This window comes from Lagenorhynchus albirostris, chromosome 8 (genome assembly GCF_949774975.1).
Source record: "Lagenorhynchus albirostris chromosome 8, mLagAlb1.1, whole genome shotgun sequence".
Taxonomy (NCBI): domain Eukaryota; kingdom Metazoa; phylum Chordata; class Mammalia; order Artiodactyla; family Delphinidae; genus Lagenorhynchus; species Lagenorhynchus albirostris.
The window spans coordinates 6976157-6999343 of record NC_083102.1 but is presented as its reverse complement, the minus strand read 5'-3'; the positions used below and the strand labels follow the sequence as shown (position 1 = coordinate 6999343).

General features: G+C 42.3%; 1 protein-coding gene across 1 annotated transcript; it reads right to left on the bottom strand.

Annotated features, from left to right (window-relative positions):
- Positions 1–3034: 3034 nt before the first annotated feature.
- ZNF786 (zinc finger protein 786) lies at positions 3035–21764 on the bottom strand. The gene is made up of 4 exons (XM_060156439.1): positions 21628–21764; positions 12744–12870; positions 8178–8330; positions 3035–6780 (listed from the first exon to the last, which is right to left on the bottom strand). Exons 1-4 carry the CDS (start codon positions 21643–21645, stop codon positions 4958–4960), a joined length of 2121 nt encoding a protein of 706 aa, XP_060012422.1. The 5' UTR covers positions 21646–21764; the 3' UTR covers positions 3035–4957.
- Between the last annotated feature and the right edge of the window lie 1423 nt (positions 21765–23187).

Sequence of the window (23187 nt, the reverse complement as noted above, 5' to 3'; positions counted from 1 at the left end):
GAAAGGACTACAGAAGGAACAGGATAAGGGAGGAAAATTATAAGTTTGGTTTTGGAAATGTTGAATTTGAGAAATCTATTAGACATCCAAGTGGATGTGGTGAGAAGCTATCCTTTTATTCCCTTGATACACCACACAGGCATAATAGAAACTGTTGCCTCTCCATCAACAACTTATTTTAAGTGTTTGGTGAGTACATCCTTTTCTGTACTTTTTACCAGGTGACTCTCATCAGGATATAATCACACTGGTTTCCGGGGGGGGGGTGTTATTCTCATAGAGTGGGGTCACAGATAAAAAGCCCTCTAGTTTCCATGAGAGTGATTGGTTTGTTCCTAACTTATTTTAAAACTTCTGGTGATAAACTCCCCTTTGTCAATTATAACTAAAAGTTTCTGGATTTTTAGTTAATAACTCCAAGCTTCACATTTTAGGGTGATGGAAACCTCCCCCCAGAAGCTATCTTGGTCAAGAGTGAAGTAGTGAATTACGTTCAGTCAGAAAGAAGATTCTATTTTATTCCTAAATAATCTCTTTGTCCCTAAAATCATAAAGGGTTTCCATTCATTCTGATGGCTTTTCTTCCCTATTTAAAAAAAGAACCCTTTCATTAATCCTTTGGTCTTTTCCAAGATGCTGCTAATAATCTCCCTTTGCCTATGTGATTTTTTACACTGAATACTTGTGGTTTTCTCTGTTCTCTTTCTCTGTAATCTTCCTTCCCTGGTTTAGGTAACTGTGCTGGTTTTGTTTGTTTAAGCAGTTAGTATTTCTTATCCACAGAACATGCATTTCCTGGATTTCCAATTAAGTGTGATGGAAGGATCCCTGCTCAGAAGACCCACACGGTCTCAGCCCTGCCACTAACTAGGTATGAGATTGTGGATGAGACACTTACTGTGGCTTTGGTTTCCTTCTCTGTAATATTAGAGACTGGAATTTTAAAACTCTAAAATTCTAAAAAGAATTAAAAGGAGTGTCCAGCCCTCCTTTAGGACTGAGTTTTGTATTTTATTTTTATATTACTACTTTTTAAAATTTCAGAGTTTCCTTGTAATCACATACATTTTTATATAGATGCATAATCACACATGAGGGGCTTTTTGGTGTACTTTCCCCCCTTTATTTGCTTCTTTCTCCCACTCTCTTCCCCTCCTACCTTTATGTCATATATGTATATATGATTAAGATAATATGTATAGATATGCATTTCTTTCCTATAGAAAAATGGGCAGAGGCTAGTATTTGCACAATTCATTTTCTCCCATTTACTCTTATTTTCTATCTGTTAAACTTGGTTCTGTTTTCTCTGAGATTTCTTTAATACTACTATGAGATTTTGTTTTGTTTTATTTTGGGTTTTTTTTTTGGGCTGTGCTGCACAGCTTGCGGGATCTTAATTCCCTGACCAGGGCTTGAACCCTGGGGCCCTGGCAGTGAAAGTGCCGAGTCCTAGCCACAGGACTGTGAGGGAATTCCTGAGACGTTTTTATTTTAAAAGTCACTTTTTTTAAACTTCCTAGAATTTGCTTTTCAGATGCTTCCTTTTTCATAACATTATGTCTTGTTTTATAATAAGTGTTCTCCAATTTTTCTGAATATTTTTATTAGAGATTTAAAAATATAGCTTTTATTTCCTGAATTAGCTATGGTTTGTCTGACGTACTTTTTTTCTTGCTTGTCTTGGTCTTTCTCTTTCATGTAAAAGTTTTTTCCAAATGTTTGATAATCTTGCCTGTCCATATTTGAGAATGCAACAGTAGACAAGTCAATTAGGATCTTTGTGTCCATGGGTGGGTCTTGTATGACAGTTTACTCCAAGGTGACTGATTGCTTAGGAGTCATGCTAGAATGAGGAGGGCTTTTATCTCAGACAACATCCATATTGTTCTAGTTATCCCCAGATGCTTTGTTCCTTTCCTTTTTTCCCTTACAAGGTAAATACCTAGCTGCCAGACACACTTCCTGCTTCTGGTGTTGGTAGTGGTAGGGATGGAGTGGTGCTGGACTATTCACTGTAACAGACTTTCAGTTAATGCCCTGGTTTCCAGACTCCATCCTGCCTGGCTCCCCAGGCTGAGCTTCTTCTGAGCAAATCAATAGTCCCCTCAGCTCAGTCCTGTGATCCTCTTCATTAGATACCATTCTTTAATAACTTTCTGAAATCTATTGAAATTTCTCATCTGGTGATGGTCTCCTCGGAATTGTTCTTTATTGTGGATTTACAGCCTTTGAAGAAAAATCCCTTTACTATAATTTCAATGGGATACTGAGAGGCAGAAGACAAACATAAGCGTGTGCTTGATTCCTATCTTGAATCAAGACAGTAACTGGACTCTTGTGAATAGGGTCATTTTTCTTACTTGTAGTAGTTACCTAGCTGATTCTCTTGGATGTTCCAGGTACACAGTAATATGATGTATTCTATAATGTTAAATAATGGCTCAGCAGAGACCTTGTCTTCTTGACTTAAATGGATTTTTTTTTAAACCATTCTGTCCCTTTAATATGATCTTCACTGTTGCGCCAATCAGAGTTCTTATTCCTTTGTAGGTGACAGGATACTTTTTTTTTTTCCTTCTTCTTATTTTTGGAAGTTCAGGGATTTCACCAGGATATCTCAGCAGTGATATTTTTTTTTTAGGAATTTTGGGCAGGAAAGGAAGAGAAGTTTTAGGAACCTGTGCTTATAATACCTTCCTTCCCAGAAATCCCTCTACTTGTTAAACACCACTCTGGTATCTTTTTCATTTGTAGCGTGGGCAGCCTAGGGTACTGGGGTTTAGTTGGGTTGTGCCCTTTTTCTCAACTTCCTCCAAAACCCTTCCAGTTTCTAACAAAATTCAAACACTTTGGATCTTTTACTATCTCTGAGATCCTCCAATTATAACAGGAAATATGTGAGAACACCGAACTGGAGGCCCTAGCCTTCAGTCTCCCTCAAAGCCTCTACATGATTCATTGCCACATCCTCCTCCTCCCCTCCCCCAGCACAGGCCCCCTTCTTCTCCCCCTCCCCCACTACGGACCCTGCTCCTCCTCGCCCTCCTGCTCCCTCACCATAGGCCCTCGTCTGCAGCAGGGGCCACGGCTCCTTCTTTCCTCACGCACTGTAAGGTCAACTGCCTCGTGAACACAGCAGACATAGCCATGTGTGTCTAATGATTATAAACCTGCCTAAATCATATCACCTCTTAATATCATCAGTCACCTCTGTTAGCGTCCTATCACATGAGAGAAAGGGTGCTCTAAAACCAATTAAAGATTTATTCTGACTTAAAGTTGTTTTGTCACCTAAAACTGAGGGCGTTCATCCCCTGATATTCTGTCTTAGACTAAGGGCTACTTGGCTGGAGCCAGGGCTATTCTTCAGTAATATTTTCCAGAATGAGTCCTGTAGAACTCTACTGATGTCCACAAGATCATAGTGGGGTTTTTTTGGGGAAAAAAAAAGACAGAAAGGAATCCCAAGGTCAAATATATTCAGAATATACTATACATTATGTCTTCCTCTTGAGAGTCATAGACTCTGTGTGTGTGTAGGGGGAAACTGTTTAACTTATTTACTTGGAGCTAATGTTCCAGAGAAAATCATCTTGAACTATTGCTTTATAGTAATGTCTATTACAGTTTACTGACATCTCATTTTCTATCATCCCTAGAATTTCAGGTCAGCCATTCTTTTAAATGAAACATAAACCCTCTGAAAGTCAGGAATTCTCTGGATGGAGTACAACTCTGTCCCTGGGGTATAAACATTGTGTGCTCACACAGCCTTCACCTAGTGTAACAAATGGGGTATTTTCCTCGACTTCTATTTGTATTATGTTTACTTTGAACGTTTCCTTGAAAACTCTCTACATGAAACTGTTGTTGCCTGTCAGGCTCCCTAATAAAGCTGTTTAGCTTTGTTATTTTGTCTTAACTCAGACTTTAGTCATCTGCCTAGAAAGTCACTCTTGGGAATCTCACTCACTCTCTCAGCTGCAAACAGCACCTGTGTTCTGGAACTCCCAAATCTACCTCCTGTCCCAATCTCTTATCTAAACTCTAGCTACCCCCTCTCCATGGGGTGGGATAAATCAGGAGTTTGGGATACTATATATAAAATAGATAATCAACAAGGACCTACTGTATAGCACAAGGAACTATACTCAGTATTTTATAATAACCTGTATGGGAAAAGAATCTGAAAATAAAATAGGTATATATGTATGTATAACTGAATCACTTTGCTGTACACCTGAAACTAACGCATTGTAAATCAACTATACTTCAATTTAAAAAAACAAAACTCTAGTCCCATACAACTTAGCACCTTTGGTTTTATTTTCTTCAACCCACATTAATCAAATTTTGCTTGAATTATCAGCTTTTCCTTAAGGGTAATCATGCATAATCACTATGAAACCTGCTGTGAAACTTCAGCATTCACATAGACAAACCATGAGTCGGAGAACTCATTTTGTTGCTATTAGCTTCAAATAAGTCAAAACCAAATCCTATCATATCAGGCCTGCAACAAAAGTCGCTGGGTTAAACCCCCTGCTTATCATCATACTATGAAAAAAAGAAGAGTTGACATTTAACAGCCACCCCATCCTTTTAGCTTTGAGAACAGTACTGGAGGGATTTCCTGCTGTCTAAATTCAAGCTGGGATTTCAGAGTTAGCTTATTAGCACATTGGGGAAAATGACCCATTAAGATGGTGGGAAGAACAAACCTATCTACTGTTTCTATCCACTGTTTTCTATCAATGGATAGAAAACACAGCTGGTGATGTTTTAAATGAGAATCTTTGTGGTTTCTCACATGCCTAACCTGTATTACATTCTTGCTCAAAAAAGGGCCCCTGTTCCTTCCATCTGTCTTACCAGATTTTGGGTTTGGCTGCGCTGGCTGTGGACTCCCTGGCAATACCGACTCTGCTGACCGCTTTGGGCGCCCTCCTCGGCCTCAACTCCAGTCGGCCTCAATCATCGCAAACAGTTGGCTGAGCCTCTGCTTAACGTCAGGCTCACTGGGGGCACGACAGGACTTCGTGTGCACTCTGATGTGTTCGGCGAGTTTCGACTTATAAATGAAACCCTTGCCGCAGTCTGCACAGGCGAACGGCCTGTCGGGACTGTGGATGCGCTGGTGCCGAAGCATGTGGCCCCTTTCCCGGAAGTTTTTATTGCACTCGGGGCAGCGGAAAGGCCTCTCACCAGTGTGCAGGCCCTGGTGGCTGAGCAGCTGCGCCTTCAAGCGGAAGCTCTTGTCGCACTGGGGACACTGAAAGGGCTTCTCGCCTGTGTGCGTCCTGATGTGCTCCACGAGCTTGGACTGCTTGGCGAAGCCTTTGCCACACTCGCAGGAGAAGGGCATCCGGCCGCCGTGCAGCAGCCGGTGCGCCTTCATGTCGGCCTTCACGCGGTAGCTCTTGCCGCAGTCGGGGCACGGGAAAGGCCTCTCGCCCGTGTGCAGGCGCTGGTGGCTCCGCAGCTGCCCCTTGAGACGGAAACGGCGGCTGCAGTCGGGGCAGCCGAAGGGCCGCTCGCCGCTGTGCACGCGGAAGTGCTCGGCCAGCTTGGATGGCCGCGTGAAGCCCTTGCCGCACTCCGCGCACTGGAAGGGCCGCTCGCGGCTGTGCGTGCGCTCGTGCGCCTTCAGGATGCCCTTCAGGCGGAAGCTCTTGCCGCACTCAGGGCACCCGAAGGGCCGCTCTCCGCTGTGAACCCGCAGGTGCTCGCGCAGCTTGCACGGGTGGGCGAAGTCGCGGCCGCACTCGCCGCAGGAGAGCGGCCTCTCGCCGCCGTGCCTCCTCAGCCGGAAGCCCAGGCCGCACTCCGGGCACGCGAAAGGCTGCTCCTCTGACTGCAGCCGCCGGTGGAGCCGCAGCCGCCCGTGCTGGCGGGAGGCCCGGCCGCACTCGGCGCACCGGAAGGGCCGCTCTGCGCTGTGCACGTGGGTGTGGTCTGGAAGCCCGCACTGCGGGGAGGAGCGCCGGCCGCACGGGCCGCAGGAGGCCGGCCTCTCCGCGCCGGGGCCGGGCTCGAGAGCCTCCGGGCGCTCCTCGCCAGCCGGGATCAGGCCCGGCTTTTCTCCCGAGCGCAGGAGCTCAGCGTGCTCGGAGGCGGCCCCGGCACCCTCTCTCCGGGAGCCTGGCCTCTCCGCGCCGGGAGGGCCCCAGGGTCCTCGCTCGTCGCAGCCGGGGCACTGGGAAGGCCTCGGCCCCGCGCGCAGGTAGTGGGCGTACACTTCACACTCGCTGCCCAGCAGCTGGCTCTCATCAGGGTGGATTGACAGGGGTCTAAGCAAACACGACTTCCGGCGGAAGCCCCGCCCACATTCTGGACAGCGGAAATGCCTCTGTCCCCGAGGGATGCTCAGCGGCTGTTGTGCCTCGGTTTGTTTGCGGAATTGATTCCAGGCCCTGTGTGGCAGGTCCTTCGAGTGGCTCCCCTGGTGCTGCTCTGAGAGGTTTTTCCAAAAGCCTTCCCCACAGACAGGGCAAGGGTGCTGGAGGCCCTCCCCAGAGGTTTCCTGGAAGCCTGGGGGACCGAGGGTCCTGGGACTTACGATTGTGTCTCTTTGGGTGGGTTCCCTGGAGCTGTGGACTACTGGAACTAGAGCCCGAGTATCATGTCTTTGTGGATTCAGGAGGGCGACGACTTGGTCAGGCCTGAAGGAAACATCTTCACTTTTTCCTAATAAGGGTTCAGAGGAACGCTGGCTCTGAAGAGGATCTACTTGGAAATGGCAGTGGGCTTCTCCTGGTTTCACAGCTTGCTGGCTTCCTGAAATTGAAAAGAAAACTTCAGTCAGTATCCCATCCTGTGACATGACCAAGGCTTATGTGGCCGTAGCAGTGACCTGAGGTGGCCTGGAAGCCCAGCTTCCACTGAACTAAACCGGCAGCTCCTTTCAGTGGGGTCAGTTTCATGACCAGGAGTTTGGTGAGAGTCTGCTGAAACTAAACTGAACAGATCTATCTTAGAATAATATTGAAAAGAGAACATGTAAGTCACAAATGTAGGACCTAAGCTTTGGAATCAGACTGGGTTCGAATCTCATTTGTCCACTGTACAAGCTTTGTCAAACTCATCTCTGGCTTCAGTTCCTTCTCCTGTAGAAATGGAAACAATACATAAGATTGTTGTGAGAACTGTATGAGTTAACGTGGGTAAAGGGCTTAGCGTGGGCCTGGCACACTGCATGTTCCCTGTAAATGTTCACCATTATTATGACATCAGGGCCACCAGACTTGTCCCATTTGGATGCGCAGACATTCCTGGAGCCAAAAAATAATGACAGGGACGTCCCTGGCAGTCCAGTGGTTAAGACTTCACCTTCCAGTGCAGGGGGTGCAGGTTCAATCCCTGGTCAGGGAGCTAAGATCTCACATGCCTCCTCGCCAAAAAACCAAAACATAAAACAGAAGCAGTATTGTAACAAATTCAATAAAGACTTAAAAAAAGATAAAATAATGACGGCAGTGTTACTGACAGGCCCTGGCTAACACTATGATTCCATATACTCCAGGAGCTGTCCTAAGACCAGATGTTCCTCCCTCCTCGTCTCTATTCCTACCAACCTTGTAAAAAGGTTTCTTGGAAGAATTGCTAACAGACAGTAAAATAATTTGTGAAGAAAAACTTTTACTCTCCTGAAAGCAGCAGCTAAAAATTAAACTACTGACAACATTTCTTGGAATGATGCTCCCATTTGACTTTCTCTTTCCACACTTTAATACTGACCCTTAAGAATCCAAAAATCTCAGACTCTCCCATCATGACAAGAAACAAAAGAGGAGTCTCTATTCCTCCCCCCACTACTAAGAATACCTCATATTTGCTGAACTCTTACTGTGCTGCCAGGTATCATTGTGACAGTTTACATACATTAACCCATTTAATCCTATAATGTAGGTACTTTTATTATCTTCACTTTATAGGTCAGGAAACTGAAATACTATGAGGTTGAATAACTTGCCCAAGGTCACCTGGAAAAGGCAAGATCCAGACTCAGGATCCAGAACCCACAATCCTAACAACTATGCTTTACTGCCTTTCTCTAGAATATACCAGGTGTTAAGCCTCAGTCCAGTCAAACAGGAAGTCAAGGTCAGAGAATTGGAGCTAAGAAACCTGAATGGGATGTCTTAAGGACAGGGCCCTGATTCCTTAATACTCACCCACAAACAGCTGTCCCTCAATAACTGGATCCAAATGCAAATCAGCAGAGGTGCAAATTATGTTTCCTGATTTCTGTGATTCTCCCCAGATCCTGAAGAGTTCTCTCCCCTGTTCAAGCCAGGATATTAGTTCTGGTTTGGGAAGTCCATCATCTGTACAGAAAAGTCAAACAGGGTAGTTCGGTTTCCTTGAGCACTAAATTTAAAGCACAATGAGCTGTTTTTAAATTCTCAAATTTACTCCTGGGAAAATGTATGAGAAGAGATTTTTAAAAATAGATTATAGGTTTACACAAAGAAAAGCAGAACTGCCCACACATTATAACAGTGGGTTCCTAATCTACCTGGACCTGTTAGATGACTCTGTGTTTGATTTTGTCTTGGTCCCAATATATCTAGCAATGCTGCATTTTGTCACAGGTTTCTTAAAACTCACCAGTATTGTGCTTTGAGAATTGTGGGACAACCCCTGAGACAACCAGAGATATCTTGGGAATAGGGGGTATATGAAAATAAGAACTGGAGCTTCAGCTAAAATATTCTGAGAAGTACTTCCAGTGACAGTGCTAATCGCAACCTAAAATACAGTTGAGTTCTGCTAGAATAGAAGGGGGTTGCAATGAATGAAATGAACGAACTAAAATATTACAAGATACCCATTTCCCTGTAAAAACTGTTTACGCTGTGTACTTTCAAGTAAAACTTTCTTTCAGTAATATATATATTTAAAAGAACCAAAAGTATGCTTCATGGATTGCTAAAGGGAGATTAGTAGATGGTCCAAATCAGAGAAAGAGGATAAGCTGGGCAATGCTGAGGGATTTTAGGGATAAAATGTCAGAGTGACATATACATTAGCCCTCTGAAATCTGACTTCAACCCCAAAAGAATTCCAAGGCTGCTCTCATGAAAAAAGGAATCACTGTATTTTATTTAAATCCATACACCTAAAACAAATATCATATAATATCGCTTACATGTGGAATCTAGAAAAAAGGTACAGATGAACTTACTTGCAAAGCAGAAATAGAGACACAGATGTAGAGAACAAACATGTGGATACCAAGGGGGGAAGAGGAGGTGAGATGAACTGGGAGATTTGGATTGACATATATACACTACTATATATAAAATAGATAACTAGGGCTTCCCTGGTGGCGCAGTGGTTGGGAGTCCGCCTGCCGATGCAGGGGACACGGGTTCGTGCCCCGGTTCGGGAGGATCCCACATGCCGCGGAGCGGCTGGGCCCGTGAGCCATGGCCGCTGAGCCTGCGCGTCCGGAGCCTGTGCTCTGCAACGGGAGAGGCCACAGCAGTGAGAGGCCCGCGTACCGCAAAAAAAAAAAAAAAAAAAAAAAAAAAGATAACTAATGAGAACCTACTGTATAACACAGGGAACTCTACTCAGTGCTCTGTGGTGACCTAAATGGGAAGGAAATCTAAAAAAGAGGGGATATATGTATACGTATAACTGATTCACTTTGCTGTACAGCAGAAACTAACACAACATTGCAAAGCAACTATACTCCAATAAAAATTAATTAAAAAAATAAATCCATACATGTATTCTCAGTCTTCATCTGGGTTGAACTCTCAGCATCTTTTAAAATAAAACAATTTTTCAAAAAAAATTAAGAAAGCAAGTCCATTTACAAGAACATCAAAAAGAGTAAAATACTTAGGAAAAAATTTAATAAAAGAAACATAAGACTTACAGAATACAAATCATAAAATGTTGTTCAAAGTAATTTTAAAAGTCCTAAAAAAAAAAGTACTAAATAAATGAAATGATATCCCATGTTCATGAATTGGAAGACTTAGTACTGTTAAGATGACCATATTCCCCAAGCCCCATCTGCCTTTTTTTTTTTTGGCAGAAATTGACAAACTGATCCTAAAGCAATGGTAATTAAAACAGTGTGGTACTGGCATAAGACTAGACATATATAGATCCATGAAACAGACTTGAGGATCCAGAAATAAACGCTGACTTTTACTGTTAATTGGTTTTCCAAAAGGGTGCCAAGATAATTCAATGGGGGAAAGAATAGTCTTTTCAACAAATGGTGTAGGGACAACTGGATATCCATATGCAAAAGAGGCTGGATCCCTATATCACACAGTGTGAAAAAATTAACTCAAAATGGATCAAAGAAGGAAAAAAAAGGATCAAAGACCTAAATATATGTACTAAAGCTATAAAACTCTTAGAAGAAAACATAGGAGTGGATCTTTGTGACACTGAATTAGGCAATGACTTCTTAGATATGACACCAAAAGCTCAAGCAACAAAAGAAAAAATAAATGGGAATTCATCAAAACTTAAAACTTTTGTGCTTCAAAGGACTCCATCAAAAAGGGAACAGGGGGCTTCGCTGGTGGCGCAGTGGTTGAGAGTCCGCCTGCAGATGCAGGGGACATGGGTTCGTGCCCTGGTCCAGGAGGATCCCACATGCCGCGGAGCGGCTGGGCCCGTGAGCCGTGGCCGCTGAGCCTGCGCGTTCGGAGCCTGTGCTCCGCAACGGGAGAGGCCACAGCAGTGAGAGGCCCGTGTACCACAACAACAACAACAACAAAAAAGGGAACAGGTAACCCAAGAAACAGAGAAAATATCTGCAAATCATATATCTGATAAGGGTTCAGTATTCAGAACAAATAGAGAACACTTATAACCCAACAATAAAAAGACAAATAGCCCACTATAAAAATGGGCAAAGTATTTGAATAGACATTTCTTCAAAGAAGATACACAAATGAAAAGATGCTCAACATGATTAACCATTAAGGAAATGCAAACCAAACCCACATTGATACACCACTTCACATCCATTTGATCTTTTGTTGTTTCTTCATTGCTGCGCGTGGGCTTTCTCTAGTTGTGTCGAGCAGGGGCTACTCTTCACTGTGGTGTGTGGGCTTCTCATTGCAGTGGCTTCTCTTGTTGTGGAGCACGGGCTCTAGGAGCATGGGCTTCAGTAGTTGTGGCACGTGGGCTCAGTAGTTGTGGCTCGTGGGCTCTAGAGCGCAGGCTCAATAGTTGTGAAGCACGGGCTTAGTTGCTCCACGACATATGGGATCTTCCCAGACCAGGGATCAAACCCATGGCCCCTGCACTGGCAGGCGGAATCTTAACCACTGCGCCACCATAGAAGTCCACATCCATTTGATCTTGATGCTTGGAACATTCTTTTTGGGTGGCACAGGGTTCATGTCACAAGATTATTTTTCTTTCCTCTATTGATTCAATTACTTTAATTGGTTCTTCACTAACAATGAAAATAATGTAATATCTTGTATTAATGTTTCAGAAACACTGTATAGAAACTGGAAATCTTAATTATGTCAGACGCTGGCAAGAGAAGTGGAGGGAATATAGGAGAACTAATTACCTTCGTAGACTGAAAGATAAAGAGATATAATGTAAAGTTCATGAAACATGATCTAGAAGTTTATTACTTAAATTATAAAGGTGGCCAACAGAGGCATTAAAAAACTATCAGGGGCTTACCTGGCAGTCCAGTGGTTAAGACTCCACACTGCCAATGCAGGGGGCATGGGTTTGATCCCTGGTTGGGGAACTGGGATCTCACAAGTCACGCAGTGTGGCCAAAAGATAAAACAACAAATGTGTGTGTGTGTGTGTGTGTGTGTGTGTGTGTGTGTGTGTGTGTGTGTGTGTGTGTATGGAACAAATTGGAAAGAAATATTTGTAACATAGATAATAAAATTTTTTTTTAAAGTTAAAAAAATTTTTAAAAAACTATCAAAATTTCGGAAGAAGGGGGAAAAAGGAGATAGAAGAGGGATAGTATAAGTAAGTGAAACCCTCATTTTTCACAGTAAGGAGTTAAACTCAATAACCAAGAAATACAGGTGTAAGCACAATAGACTGTAGTAAACTGCAGTAAAAACTAAAACAGAAATGATTAACATGGTTGCCTTTGGGGAATTAACTGAGTGAGGGGTGAGGCAAGAGACTTATCATTCATTTTGATGCTTCTCCAAACAGATTGATTTTTTTAAAAAACATATTTAATAGTAAAATACAAAGACTAAGTAAGCAAAAAGACTAAAAAGAACACCATTACCGTAACCATGCAGAAACAACTGCGGGTAAACACCTATGTATAGCCTTCCAAAATCTCATTGCAGGGAAAAATAACATTAGCTTTTTTGAGGTATATGGACACCACTGTAAAAGTTGACAGGTAGGAACATCCTAGGTTAAAGATATACAGGGTACTTTATGGATATAGGCAAGGTATGTATCCATGTTGAAAAATCATGGCAACCTGTAAGTATATAGTGATTAAAAGCCCTGACATATATTTAGTCATCTCTGACCACCTTACATTACATGCTGTCACAAATATTCTCATGTAGCAACATCTACCCTTGAGTAAGGATTAGCAATGCTTACAGATATTAACAAAAGACTCTGCATAAAAATGCCTTTCTGAGTTAATTTCTGAGAAATCTGGCTACCTGACAAACAGGAGTATGGAGTGACTGAAACCCCTAACAAGACCCAGTTCCATGCCTCAGCCACAGTTAAACACTTCTTACCTAGAGAAACAAGAATCTCATAATTGGTTCTCATTACTTGCTTGTAAAGCTCCTTCTGCCATGGCTCTAGATCCCGCCATTCTTGCTCGGAGAAATAAACGGCCACATCCTCAAAAGTCAGAGGTAACTGAAATTATAGGCATAATACACATGCAGTCATAATGGCTTCAAAACTCCAGTTCCTTTTCATCAATTTAAGAGTTTCGCAGTGGACAGTGTTTTTGTCCGTTAGGCAGCTTCTTCCTTGGGAACTGCTCCTTCCCTGACTCCCATCATGTGGTTCTGTTGGTGACCATGACCAACCCCTTCCACTTGTTTCTCTATGCCTGTTCCAACTACATATGCATATGTATAGCATGGACCTCTTTCTTTTTCTTCTTCTTCTTTTTTTAAACAAAAATGGGAACAAATCACTGTGTAACTTCTTTCACTTAACTTGTCATCTTTCCAGGTCAATTTACATAGGCAAAATCGGTTTTTTGTTAATTGCGTTATATTCCATGGGTACACATACTCCACTGATGACACATATATTGTTTCCATTTCCTTTATAAATTACCAACAATGCTCTGATATGCTTCCTTATATATTAGTGGTTTTACTTCTGCAGGAAAAGGCTAAATAAAAAGGAGGCCTACTAAATCAAAGGATAGAAACATCTTCAGTTTACGAGATACCACTAGATTGCCTTCCAAAAAGAATCCAGCACTTTTACCCTTGCTAATAAGAGACATTTCTTTACACCTTTGCCAGCACAGGATGTTCTGAAACCTTATTTGTTTGTTTGTTTATTGGCCAACATGATAGGTAAAATATTCTATTTCATTGTTTTATTTATTTATTTTTAGGCTTCTCTGTGAGCCATGCGGGATCTTAGTTCCCCCACCAGGGATTGAACCTGTGCCCCCTGCATTGGGAACGCGGAGTCTTAATCACTGGACCACAAGGGAAGTCCCCTGTACTTCATTATTTTAATTTGCATTCATTTGTGAGGCTTAGCAACATTTTCATATTTGGCGGGGAGGGGGGGTTCCACTTATCTTTGTGCATGCCTGTTCACATCCTTTCCTCGACGTTTTAGTGGGCTCCTATAATTTGAATTAACTTTCTTACATTAGGGTTAATAATCCTTTGACTAGTTAACAAACATTTTCTTCTAGTTTATCATTTGTATTTTGACTTTCTCTTCTGCCAAAGAGAACATTTTGACCCTTTTATTTAGTTAAAACCTGAGTCTTTTCCATATTGTTTCCAGCTTTTACTTTCATTTTTTGTATTTGTCACAATCAAAAAATTATACAAATATTCTACTGAATTTTTTTCACAATTAGATTTGCAGCTTAATTCTACAGATGATATTGGTATCTTTATTTATGTACAGCCAATCACAGAACACTAATAAATGCACCACTCTTTCTCCTTAGATTGAAATCCTGACCTTCACCTTTGCATATATTAGATTTTCACATGTATGTGAATCTATATATTGTTATACTATCTATACATATCTGATTACAGTACCTATGCAATGTTATAAGTGCCCCCCCACACCCATTCTTTGTCAAGCTACTGCTGTTAATTTCTGGAACATTCATTCTTCCTTACAAATTCTAAAATAATTTTGTCCAGTTTAAAAAAAAGTACATTGGGATTCAATTTTAATTAAATTTATATGTGTATTTAGGAAAGATTGAGCTCATCTAGGAACATGTTCTACCACTCATTTGATCTTGCTTCCTATCCTTTAATAAACTTAATGATTTTCTTCATAAATGTTCTGAATCCTTTTTATGAACTTTATTTCTGGTATTGTGTAGTTTTCCCAACAATTATAAATGGGACCACCTCTGCCACTTCAAATCATTACTACTAGTATTTTTAAAAAACTGATTTTTGTAAACTTATTTTATATCCAATTAATATACCATATTTGTTTATCAATTCTAATAGTATTAAGGTTTTGGTGGAACCAATCATAGTTCTCAGATAATTTCCCCATCTCTTTTCAAAGTACGTGCACTGCTTTTATCTCATACTGTTGTACTTACTAGAACCTCTTTTGTGGCTTCAGGGTTTAGTACCTTGATTTGGAAGACTTTCCCTATTCTAAAATTATAAAAGATATTCTGGTATATTATAACAATAAGGCACATAATTCTTTTTCCAAAGAGATATTAAATTGTCACAAAACTTACTGATGATTCTTTTACCATTGTGTTGGGATTGCTTTTTCATAAACTAGTTTTCCATTTATACTTGGTTATATTTTTGTTCCACTGGTGGTTTTGTCTATTCTTGCTCCAATACTGGACTGTTTAATTCTTATAGTTTTATCAAATGATTTGCTGTTTAAGAGGATATGGCCATCTACCACCACCTTGATCATTTTTTTAAAGGAAACTGTCTTGACCTTCCTTGTCTATTTTCTCTTCTAAATAAACAGGAGAAATATTTTGTCAAATTTATATAAATTCTATTGGGATTCTGATAGGAATATACTAAGTATATGAATTAATTTTGAGAGAAGTGGGTCTCTAAATTATGGGATCTTCCCATCCAGAAACATATATTTATCTAGATTTTTAAATTTTCTTTAGTAAAATTTATTGTTTTCTTCATATAGATCTTATATAATTCTTGACAGATTCATTCCTAGGGATTTTAGAGTTCTGGTTGCTACTATGAGAACTGAACTGAATAGGAATATACAAAGCACACACATGCATACCCTTCAAGCACCAGCTGCCTCAGATTACCCTGTGGTGAGCCCTACCTATTCACACCTGGTGTTACAACTTTCCATCTAATTTCAGATAATGTCCCTTCCACTACTTCACAATAACTCAAAAGCTCCATCCCTTCTTACACCCACTTCCACAGGCAAATTTCAGATTGTTTTTAAGGTAATTATTTCTTAATCATTTAACATGCATAAAACTGTGCTGTTTTTATTGTTTCTATCTTTTCTTTTTAACTTGTCACTGACAAACTTTTTGAGTGTTGTGTACCTAACCCCATTTCTCCCATAAGCTCTGTGGTTTTTACTGCATGATTTTGCATTGCACTGTGATTTTTAGAAATGCATATGATGTATGATGGCAGAATTCATTACTTTTAAAATGTTTTCCAAAAATGCTCAAAAAGGCTTCACTGTTTATTTCTTTAATCTTCAGAAGTGTGAAAGATCCAAAAAATTACAGAGTACGTTATAGCAAGCATCTGAGTATTTACCACTGATTTAACAAATTTAACATTTTTTCTTCAGATTTCCTTCTCAAGAAATTGAATTTGACAGATAAAACTCAAAGCCCCCTCGGTCCCCACTTCAATCTTATTCTTACACTCAGTCCTATTCACCTCCCTTCTGAGACACAACCATGTTGATGCATGTGGTACATTTTCAGCTCATGTTTTTAATTTTTTTAATATACATATGTATCTATAAATAATATATAGTATTGCTTTGTCTTTTATACACAAATGCTTTATTATACTGCAACTTGCATTTTTCATGCAACATTTTGAGATCTGTCCATCTTGATATACATAGAACTGACTTATTTTAATTTTGTATAGTGTTCCATTGTCTGAATGTCACAATTTTTAATTCATGCTTTTATCCATTGACCATTTGCTTTTAGTTCTATGAACTGCCTGTTCATATCCTTTGCCTGTATTTTTACTGGGTTATTTGTCCTTTCATTTCTAAGATTTCTTCATATAATTTGTGTATTAACTGTTGACTACATTAGTTTACAAATACGTTCTCCTAGTGTATCTCTTAGCTTTTATTTTTACTTAAGCTGTCTTATATTTATATTGTATATAAATTTTCAATTGTAATGCAATATATCAATCTTTTCTTAGTTCATTTTGCCCTTTGTGGTTTAAGAAATTTTCTTCTACGCTAAGATTATGAAGATATCCTACATTTCCTTCCAAAAGACTGAAGTTTTACTTTTCATGTTTAGATTTTTAATTTATCTGGAACGTAATTTTTTTATGGTATACAGCAATGATCTACCTTAATGTTTTTTTCCAAATGGAACAGTCAGTTGTCCCAACACCACTTCTGAAGTTCTCCGAATTAGATTCCTAGGGCTGCTGTCACAAAGTACCACAAACTTGGCGGCTTAAAACATTGAATATTTATTCTCTCATAGTTCTGGTAGTTAGAAATCTGAAATCAAAGTGTCAGCAGAGCTATGCTCTCTCTGAAGCCTTTAGGGGAGAATCTGTTCCATGCCTTTCCCTTTGCTTCTGGTGGTGGTTGTTGATATGTGGCATTTCTCAGCTTGCAGCTGCATAGTTCCTTCTCTGCCTCCACTGTCACAGGGCCTTCTCCCTTTGTGTGTCTGGGTCTCTGTGACTCTGCTCCTCTTCTTATAAAGACACCACTCATGATGGATTAAGAACCTGTCCTACTCCAGTATGATCTCATCATAACGAATTTCATCTGCAGCAACCCTACTCCTATTTAGGTCACAATCTGAGGTTCGGGGAAGTACATGTATTGGGGGAGACACTATTCAACTCAGTACTCTGCTCTGGGGTCCTCTTTGGGTTTCTTCTGCTCCATGTGTCTACCCCTGCACAAAACAGTACTGTATTAATTCTATGGATTTACTGTAAATTTTATTATCTGGTAGGGCAAGTCCCCGTTATTCTTCTTTTCGGCATCATATTTTGACCTTTATTTTTCCAAACGAAATTTAGAATCCGTTTATATAATTTACAAAAATCTTACTGCCATTTTGATGAAGTTGCAGTAAATTTATATATTAACTTGGAAGGAAAGTATCATCTTTATTATATTTAGTCTTCCCATTTATGGGCATGATTTACCTCCTGTTTACAGGCATATCTCATCTTACTGTGCTTTGTGCTTTGTAAAAAATGCAGGTACTGCATTTGTTACAAACTGAAGGTCTGTGGCAACCCTGTGTCGAACAAGCCTATTGGTGCCATTTTTCCAACAGCACTTGCTCACTTCATGTCTGTGTGTCACTCTTTAGTAATTCTCACAATATTTCAAACTTTTTCATTATTATTGTATTTGTTATGGTGATTTGTGATCAGTGATCTTTGATGTCACCTTTTTTTTTTTTTTTGACTGTGTTGGGTCTTCATTGCTGTGCGCGGGCTTTCTCTAGTTGTGGCGAGCGGGGGCTACTCTTCGTTGCGGTGCACAGGCTTCTCATTGCCGTGGCTTCTTTTGTGGCGGAGCACGGGCTCTAGGTGTGCGGGCTTCAGTAGCTGCGGCATGTGGGCTCAGTGGTTGTGGCGCACGGGCTTAGCTGCTCCACAGCATGTGGTATCTTCCCAGACCAGGGCTCAAACCCATGTCCCCTGCATTGGCACGCGGATTCTTAACCACTGCGCTACCAGGGAAGCCCTGATGTTACCATTTTAATTGTGTTTGGGTGCCATGAGCCGCGCCCATATAAGACGGCAAACTTAATCAATCCATGTATGTGTTTTGGGACTTCCCTGGTGGCACAGTGGTTAAGAGTCCACCTGCCAATGCAGGGGACATGGGTTCAAGCCCTAGTCTGGGAAGATCCCACATGCTGTGGAGCAACTAAGCCTGTGTGCCACAACTACTGAGCCTGTGCTCTAGAGCCCGTGAGCCACAACTACTGAGCCCGCGTGCTGCAACTACTGAAGCCCACGCACCTAGAGCCCGTGCTCCGCAACAAGAGAAGCCACCTTAATGAGAAGCCCGCACACTGCAACCAAGAGTAGCCCCTGCTCGCTGCAACTAGAGAAAGCCTGCTCGCTGCAACTAGAGAAAGCCCGCGCGCAGCAACAAAGACCCAACACAGCCAAAAATAAATACATTTATCAAAAAAAAGTTATTAAAAAAAAGGTGTGTGTTCTGACTGCCCCACGGACTGGCCCATCTCTCTCCCTCTCCTCAGGCCTCTTTATTCCCTGAGATAGAACAATACTAAAATTAGGCCGCTTAATAACCCTACATTATTAAGTGTTCAAGTGAAAGGAAGAGTCACACATCTCTCACTTTAAATCAAAAGCTAGAAATGATTAAGCTTAGTGAGGAAGGCACATGGAAAGCTGAGACAGGCTGAAAAGCGAGGCCTCTTGTGTCAGTTAGCCAAGTTGTGAATGCAAAGGAAAAGTTCTTGAAGGAAATAAAGTGCTACTCGGTGAACACACAAATGATAAGAAAGTAAAACAGCCTTACTGCTGATACAAAGCAAGTTTTAGTGGTCTAGAGAGAAGATTAAACCAGCCACAACATCGCCTTAAGCCAAAGCCTAATGCAGAGCAAGGTCCTAACTCTTTTCAATGCTATGAAGCCTGAGACGTGTGAGGAAGCTGCAGAAGAAAAGTGTGAAGCCAGCAGAGCACAGTTTATGAGGCCGAAGGAAAGAAGCCGTCTCCTAAACATAAATGTGCAAGGTGCATCAGCAAGTGATGGTGTAGAAGCTGCAGCAAGTTCTCCAGACCTAGCTAAGATAATTAATGAAGGTGGCTATACTAAACAACAGATTTTCAATATAGACAAAACAGCCTAATATTGGAGAAAGATATCTTCTAGGACTTTCATAGCTAGAGAGGAAAATCAATGCCTGGCTTCAAAGTTTCAAAGGACAAGCTGAGTCTCTGTTGGGAGCTAAATGCAGCTGGTGACTATAAGTTGAAACCCCTGTTCATTTACCATTCCAAAAATCCTAGGGCCCTTAACAATTATGCTAAATCAACTCTGCCTGTGCTCTAGAAATGGAACATCAAAGCCTGGGTGACAGCACAGCTGTTTACAACATGATTTACCAAATATTTTAAGCCCACTATTGAGACCTACTGCTCAGGAAAAAAGATTCCTTTCAAAATATTACTGCTCATTGACAATGCACTTGGTCACCCAAGAGCTCTGAAGGAGATATATAAGGCATGTTGTTTTCATGCCTGCTAACACAATATCCATTTTGCAGCCTATGGATCAAGGAGTAATTTCGACTTTTAAGTCTTATTATTTAAGAAATACCTTTCATAAGACTGTAGTTGCTATACATAGTGATTCCTCTGATGGATCTGGGCAAAGTAAATTGCAAATCTTTTGGAAAGGATTTATCCTTCTAGATGCCACGAAGAACATTCATGATTCATGGGAAGAAGCTGAAATATCAATGTTAACAGGAGTTTGGAAGTTGATTCCAACCTTCATGGATGACTTTGAGGGGTTCAAGACTTCAGTGGAGGAAGTAACTGCAGATGTGGTGGAAACAGCAAGAGAACTAGAATTCGAAGTGGAGCCTTGAGGGTGTGACTGAATTGCTGTAACCCCATGATAAAACTTTAACAGATGAGGAGTTGCTTCTTACGGATAAGCAAAGACAGTGGTTTCTCCAGATGAAATATACTCCTGCTGATGCCATTTAGATTGTTGAAATGACAACAAAGGATTTAGAATATTACATAAACTTGGTTGATAAAGCAGTGGCAGGGCTCAAGAGGACTGACTCCAAATTTGAAAGAAGTGCTACTGTGGGTAAAATGCTATTAAACAGCATTGCATGCTACAGAGAAACGACTCCTGAAGAGTCAACTGGTGCAGCAAACTGCACTGTTGTCTTATTTTAAGAAATTGCCACATGCCAACCTTCAGTAACCACCACGCTGATCAGTCAGCAACCATCAACAAGGAGCCAAGACCCTCCACCAAGCAGAAAGATTACAACTTGCTCCAGGCTCAGAAAATGATTAGCAATTTTAGCCAGAGTATTTTTAATTAAGGTTTGTACATTGTTTTTTAAGACTTAATGCTACTGCACACTTAACACACTACAGTACAGTATAAACATAACTTTTATATGCACTGAGAAACCAAAAAAATCGTGACTTCCTTTACTGTGATACTTGCTTTATTGCAGCAGTCTGAAACCAAACCCAAAATATCCCCAAGGTATGCCTGTTATTAATAATTTTTGCTATAAAGGTGTGACAGGGGCTTCCCTGGTGGCGCAGTGGTTGAGAGTCCGCCTGACGATGCAGGGGACACGGGTTCGTGCCCCGGTCCGGGAAGATCCCACATGCCGCCGAGCGGCTGGGCCCGTGAGCTATGGCCGCTGAGCCTGCGCGTCCGGAGCCTGTGCTCCGCAACGGGAGAGGCCACAACAGTGAGAGGCCCGCGTACCGCAAAAAAAAAAAAAAAAGGTGTTACATATCTTTTATATATTTAGTCCTAGGTATTATGGTTTTTGTTGAGATTGTTAACGGTATCTTAAAAGTAATGATCTCATGAATTCATTTAGTAATCTGAAAAAATGTTCAATATGTAAGCTTATAGAGAAAAACATAAAACCTCAATTTCAACAAAACACTAATCAAATAATGTGTACCCTACTTAGGTTTTTATATCTTCTTCCTTCCAACGTGTCCTCCTTCCTTCTTACACTCAACACAAACTTCAACACGTTAGCGTTAAATTCTGCCATTTAAGTCCCTGCCAACCATCATATCAACCATTCAGAATCTTAAATCTTTTCAAACACTTGTTCTAAATTCAGCAACTATAATGTAAAACTGGCTGAACTAGTTAGCATGCATTGCCGGCCCCAGACCAACTTCGATCCTATCTCTCATCCGCCCGTCTCACGCACAGGCGCCCCCGGCCCAGACTCCGCCAGTTCCACGATCGGCTTTGTTTAGGGCTTTGGACACGCACGAGCCCAAGGGGCGGCGTTCACCGGCTCAGTCCAGGGTCCAGACCCCACCGCAGGCGCTAAGCGCGACCCTCAGACCCCGCCCCACCCGTCCGCCTCCGCCCCGGGAGGACCCCAGGATGCCGGCCCGCCGAGCCGGAACCCGAGGACCCTCCCAGATCCCCGAGCCGGGCGTCCGCGCGGGGAGCCCCTCTTACCGGAGCCGGCTCGGCCATGGGCCCTCGCGGTCCCACCTGGCCCCGGACCGGGTTACAGCCAAGCCAGGAGTCCCCGCTGCCCGCGGCACCTTCCCAGCGGCAGCGGCGACCGCGGCCTCCCACCCCGCCGCTGCTCGCCGACCTGCGGGCCCAGCGCAGGCGCGGTGCACGCTGGGACTCGCGGCCGCTCTGCCCCACAGCGGCCCCCTGCGGCCTGGAGGAGCGAGCGCTGTCTGCAGTGGCAGCCCGCGCCGTGCAGACCGGTGTCAGTCGCAAGCCGCAGCCGTCCGGGGGTGACCGATCCTCGCACTCTCTTGGGGGACCCAGAGGAGGGAGACGGAGATGCAGACGGAAAGAGGGGGAAATGCAGCGTCAACTGCAAATGGATGGATAGTATACTCGCTATTAACTGAGATAGAAACAATGAGAGGGAGTACAGGGGTTTGATTCCTCCCCAAAGCCAACCCCAGTCAAGGATTAGGTTCAAGGGGTCATCTGTGAGGTGATCTCAGGAACCAAGTCAGGGAGGTGAGAAATCAAGGGGCATTAAGCATTAACGAGCAGGTCCCCCCGTCGGCAACTGGGAGTCCATTCTGCTGGGGACTCAGAGGGTGCAGATCATCCCTCAGAATGGTCCTGCCAAGGGTGAGGAGGCTGGGTATTCATCCTCAGGAAGTTAGGCAGAGTCATGACATCGCTTTCCCCATGGACTTACATTAGGAACATGACTCATAGTCTATAAAATTCAAGAAATGGTCTATAACCTAAATATGAAATGGATTTTTTTTTTTTTTGCGGTACGCGGGCCTCTCACTGCCGTGGCCTCTCCCGTTGCGGAGCACAGGCTCCGGACGCGCAGGCTCAGCGGCCATGGCTCACGGGCCCAGCCGCTCCGCGGCACGTCGGATCCTCCCGGACCGGGGCACAGAACCGTGTCCCCTGCATCGGCAGGCGGACTCTTAACCACTGCGCCACCAGGGAAGCCCTGAAATGGATCTTAAATTTACTCTGCCTTTCACTCTTAAGCAGCCAGTATGGTTGAACTGCTTAGATATATGTAATTGCTATCCCTAACTTAAAGGTTTTCTTAAGGAACAATACTGTATATATACAATTTAGCAACAATAAAGCAAATTTTAAAAGAAGTGAAAGTTGTCCATAATTCTGGTATTCTAATGTAAATGCTCGATTTTGCTTCATATAGACTTCCAGTCTCTGTCCACAGACATGTTCTTTTTATATGGTTCTGAGACACACATAATTTTTTGTCTTTTTATCTTTCACTTACCATACCAAGGTTTTCCATATTTCTCATAATCTCATAATTATACTTTTAAATGGCTGCAATTTAAGGTAGTGTATTAATCTGCTAGGGCTGCCATACCAAAGTACCATGGACTGTTTAACCGCGGGTTAAACAACAGAAATTAATTTTCTCACAGTTCTGGAGGCCAGAATTCCAAGATCAAGGTGTCAGCAGTGTTTGTTTCCTCTGAGGACTCTCTCCTCGGCTTGCAGATGGCTGCGCTTCTCCCTGTGACCTCCCATGGTTGTCCCTCA

What these genes read in the sequence shown, in the direction of transcription:
- ZNF786 (XM_060156439.1), bottom strand. An exon ending in TGAGATTCTTGTTTCTCTAG is followed by an intron (nt 8,331 to 12,743) that starts GTAAGAAGTGTT and finishes TTTTCTGTACAG; the next exon opens with ATGATGGACTTCCCAAACCA. An exon ending in TGAGGGACAGCTGTTTGTGG is followed by an intron (nt 6,781 to 8,177) that starts GTGAGTATTAAG and finishes TTTCAATTTCAG; the next exon opens with GAAGCCAGCAAGCTGTGAAA.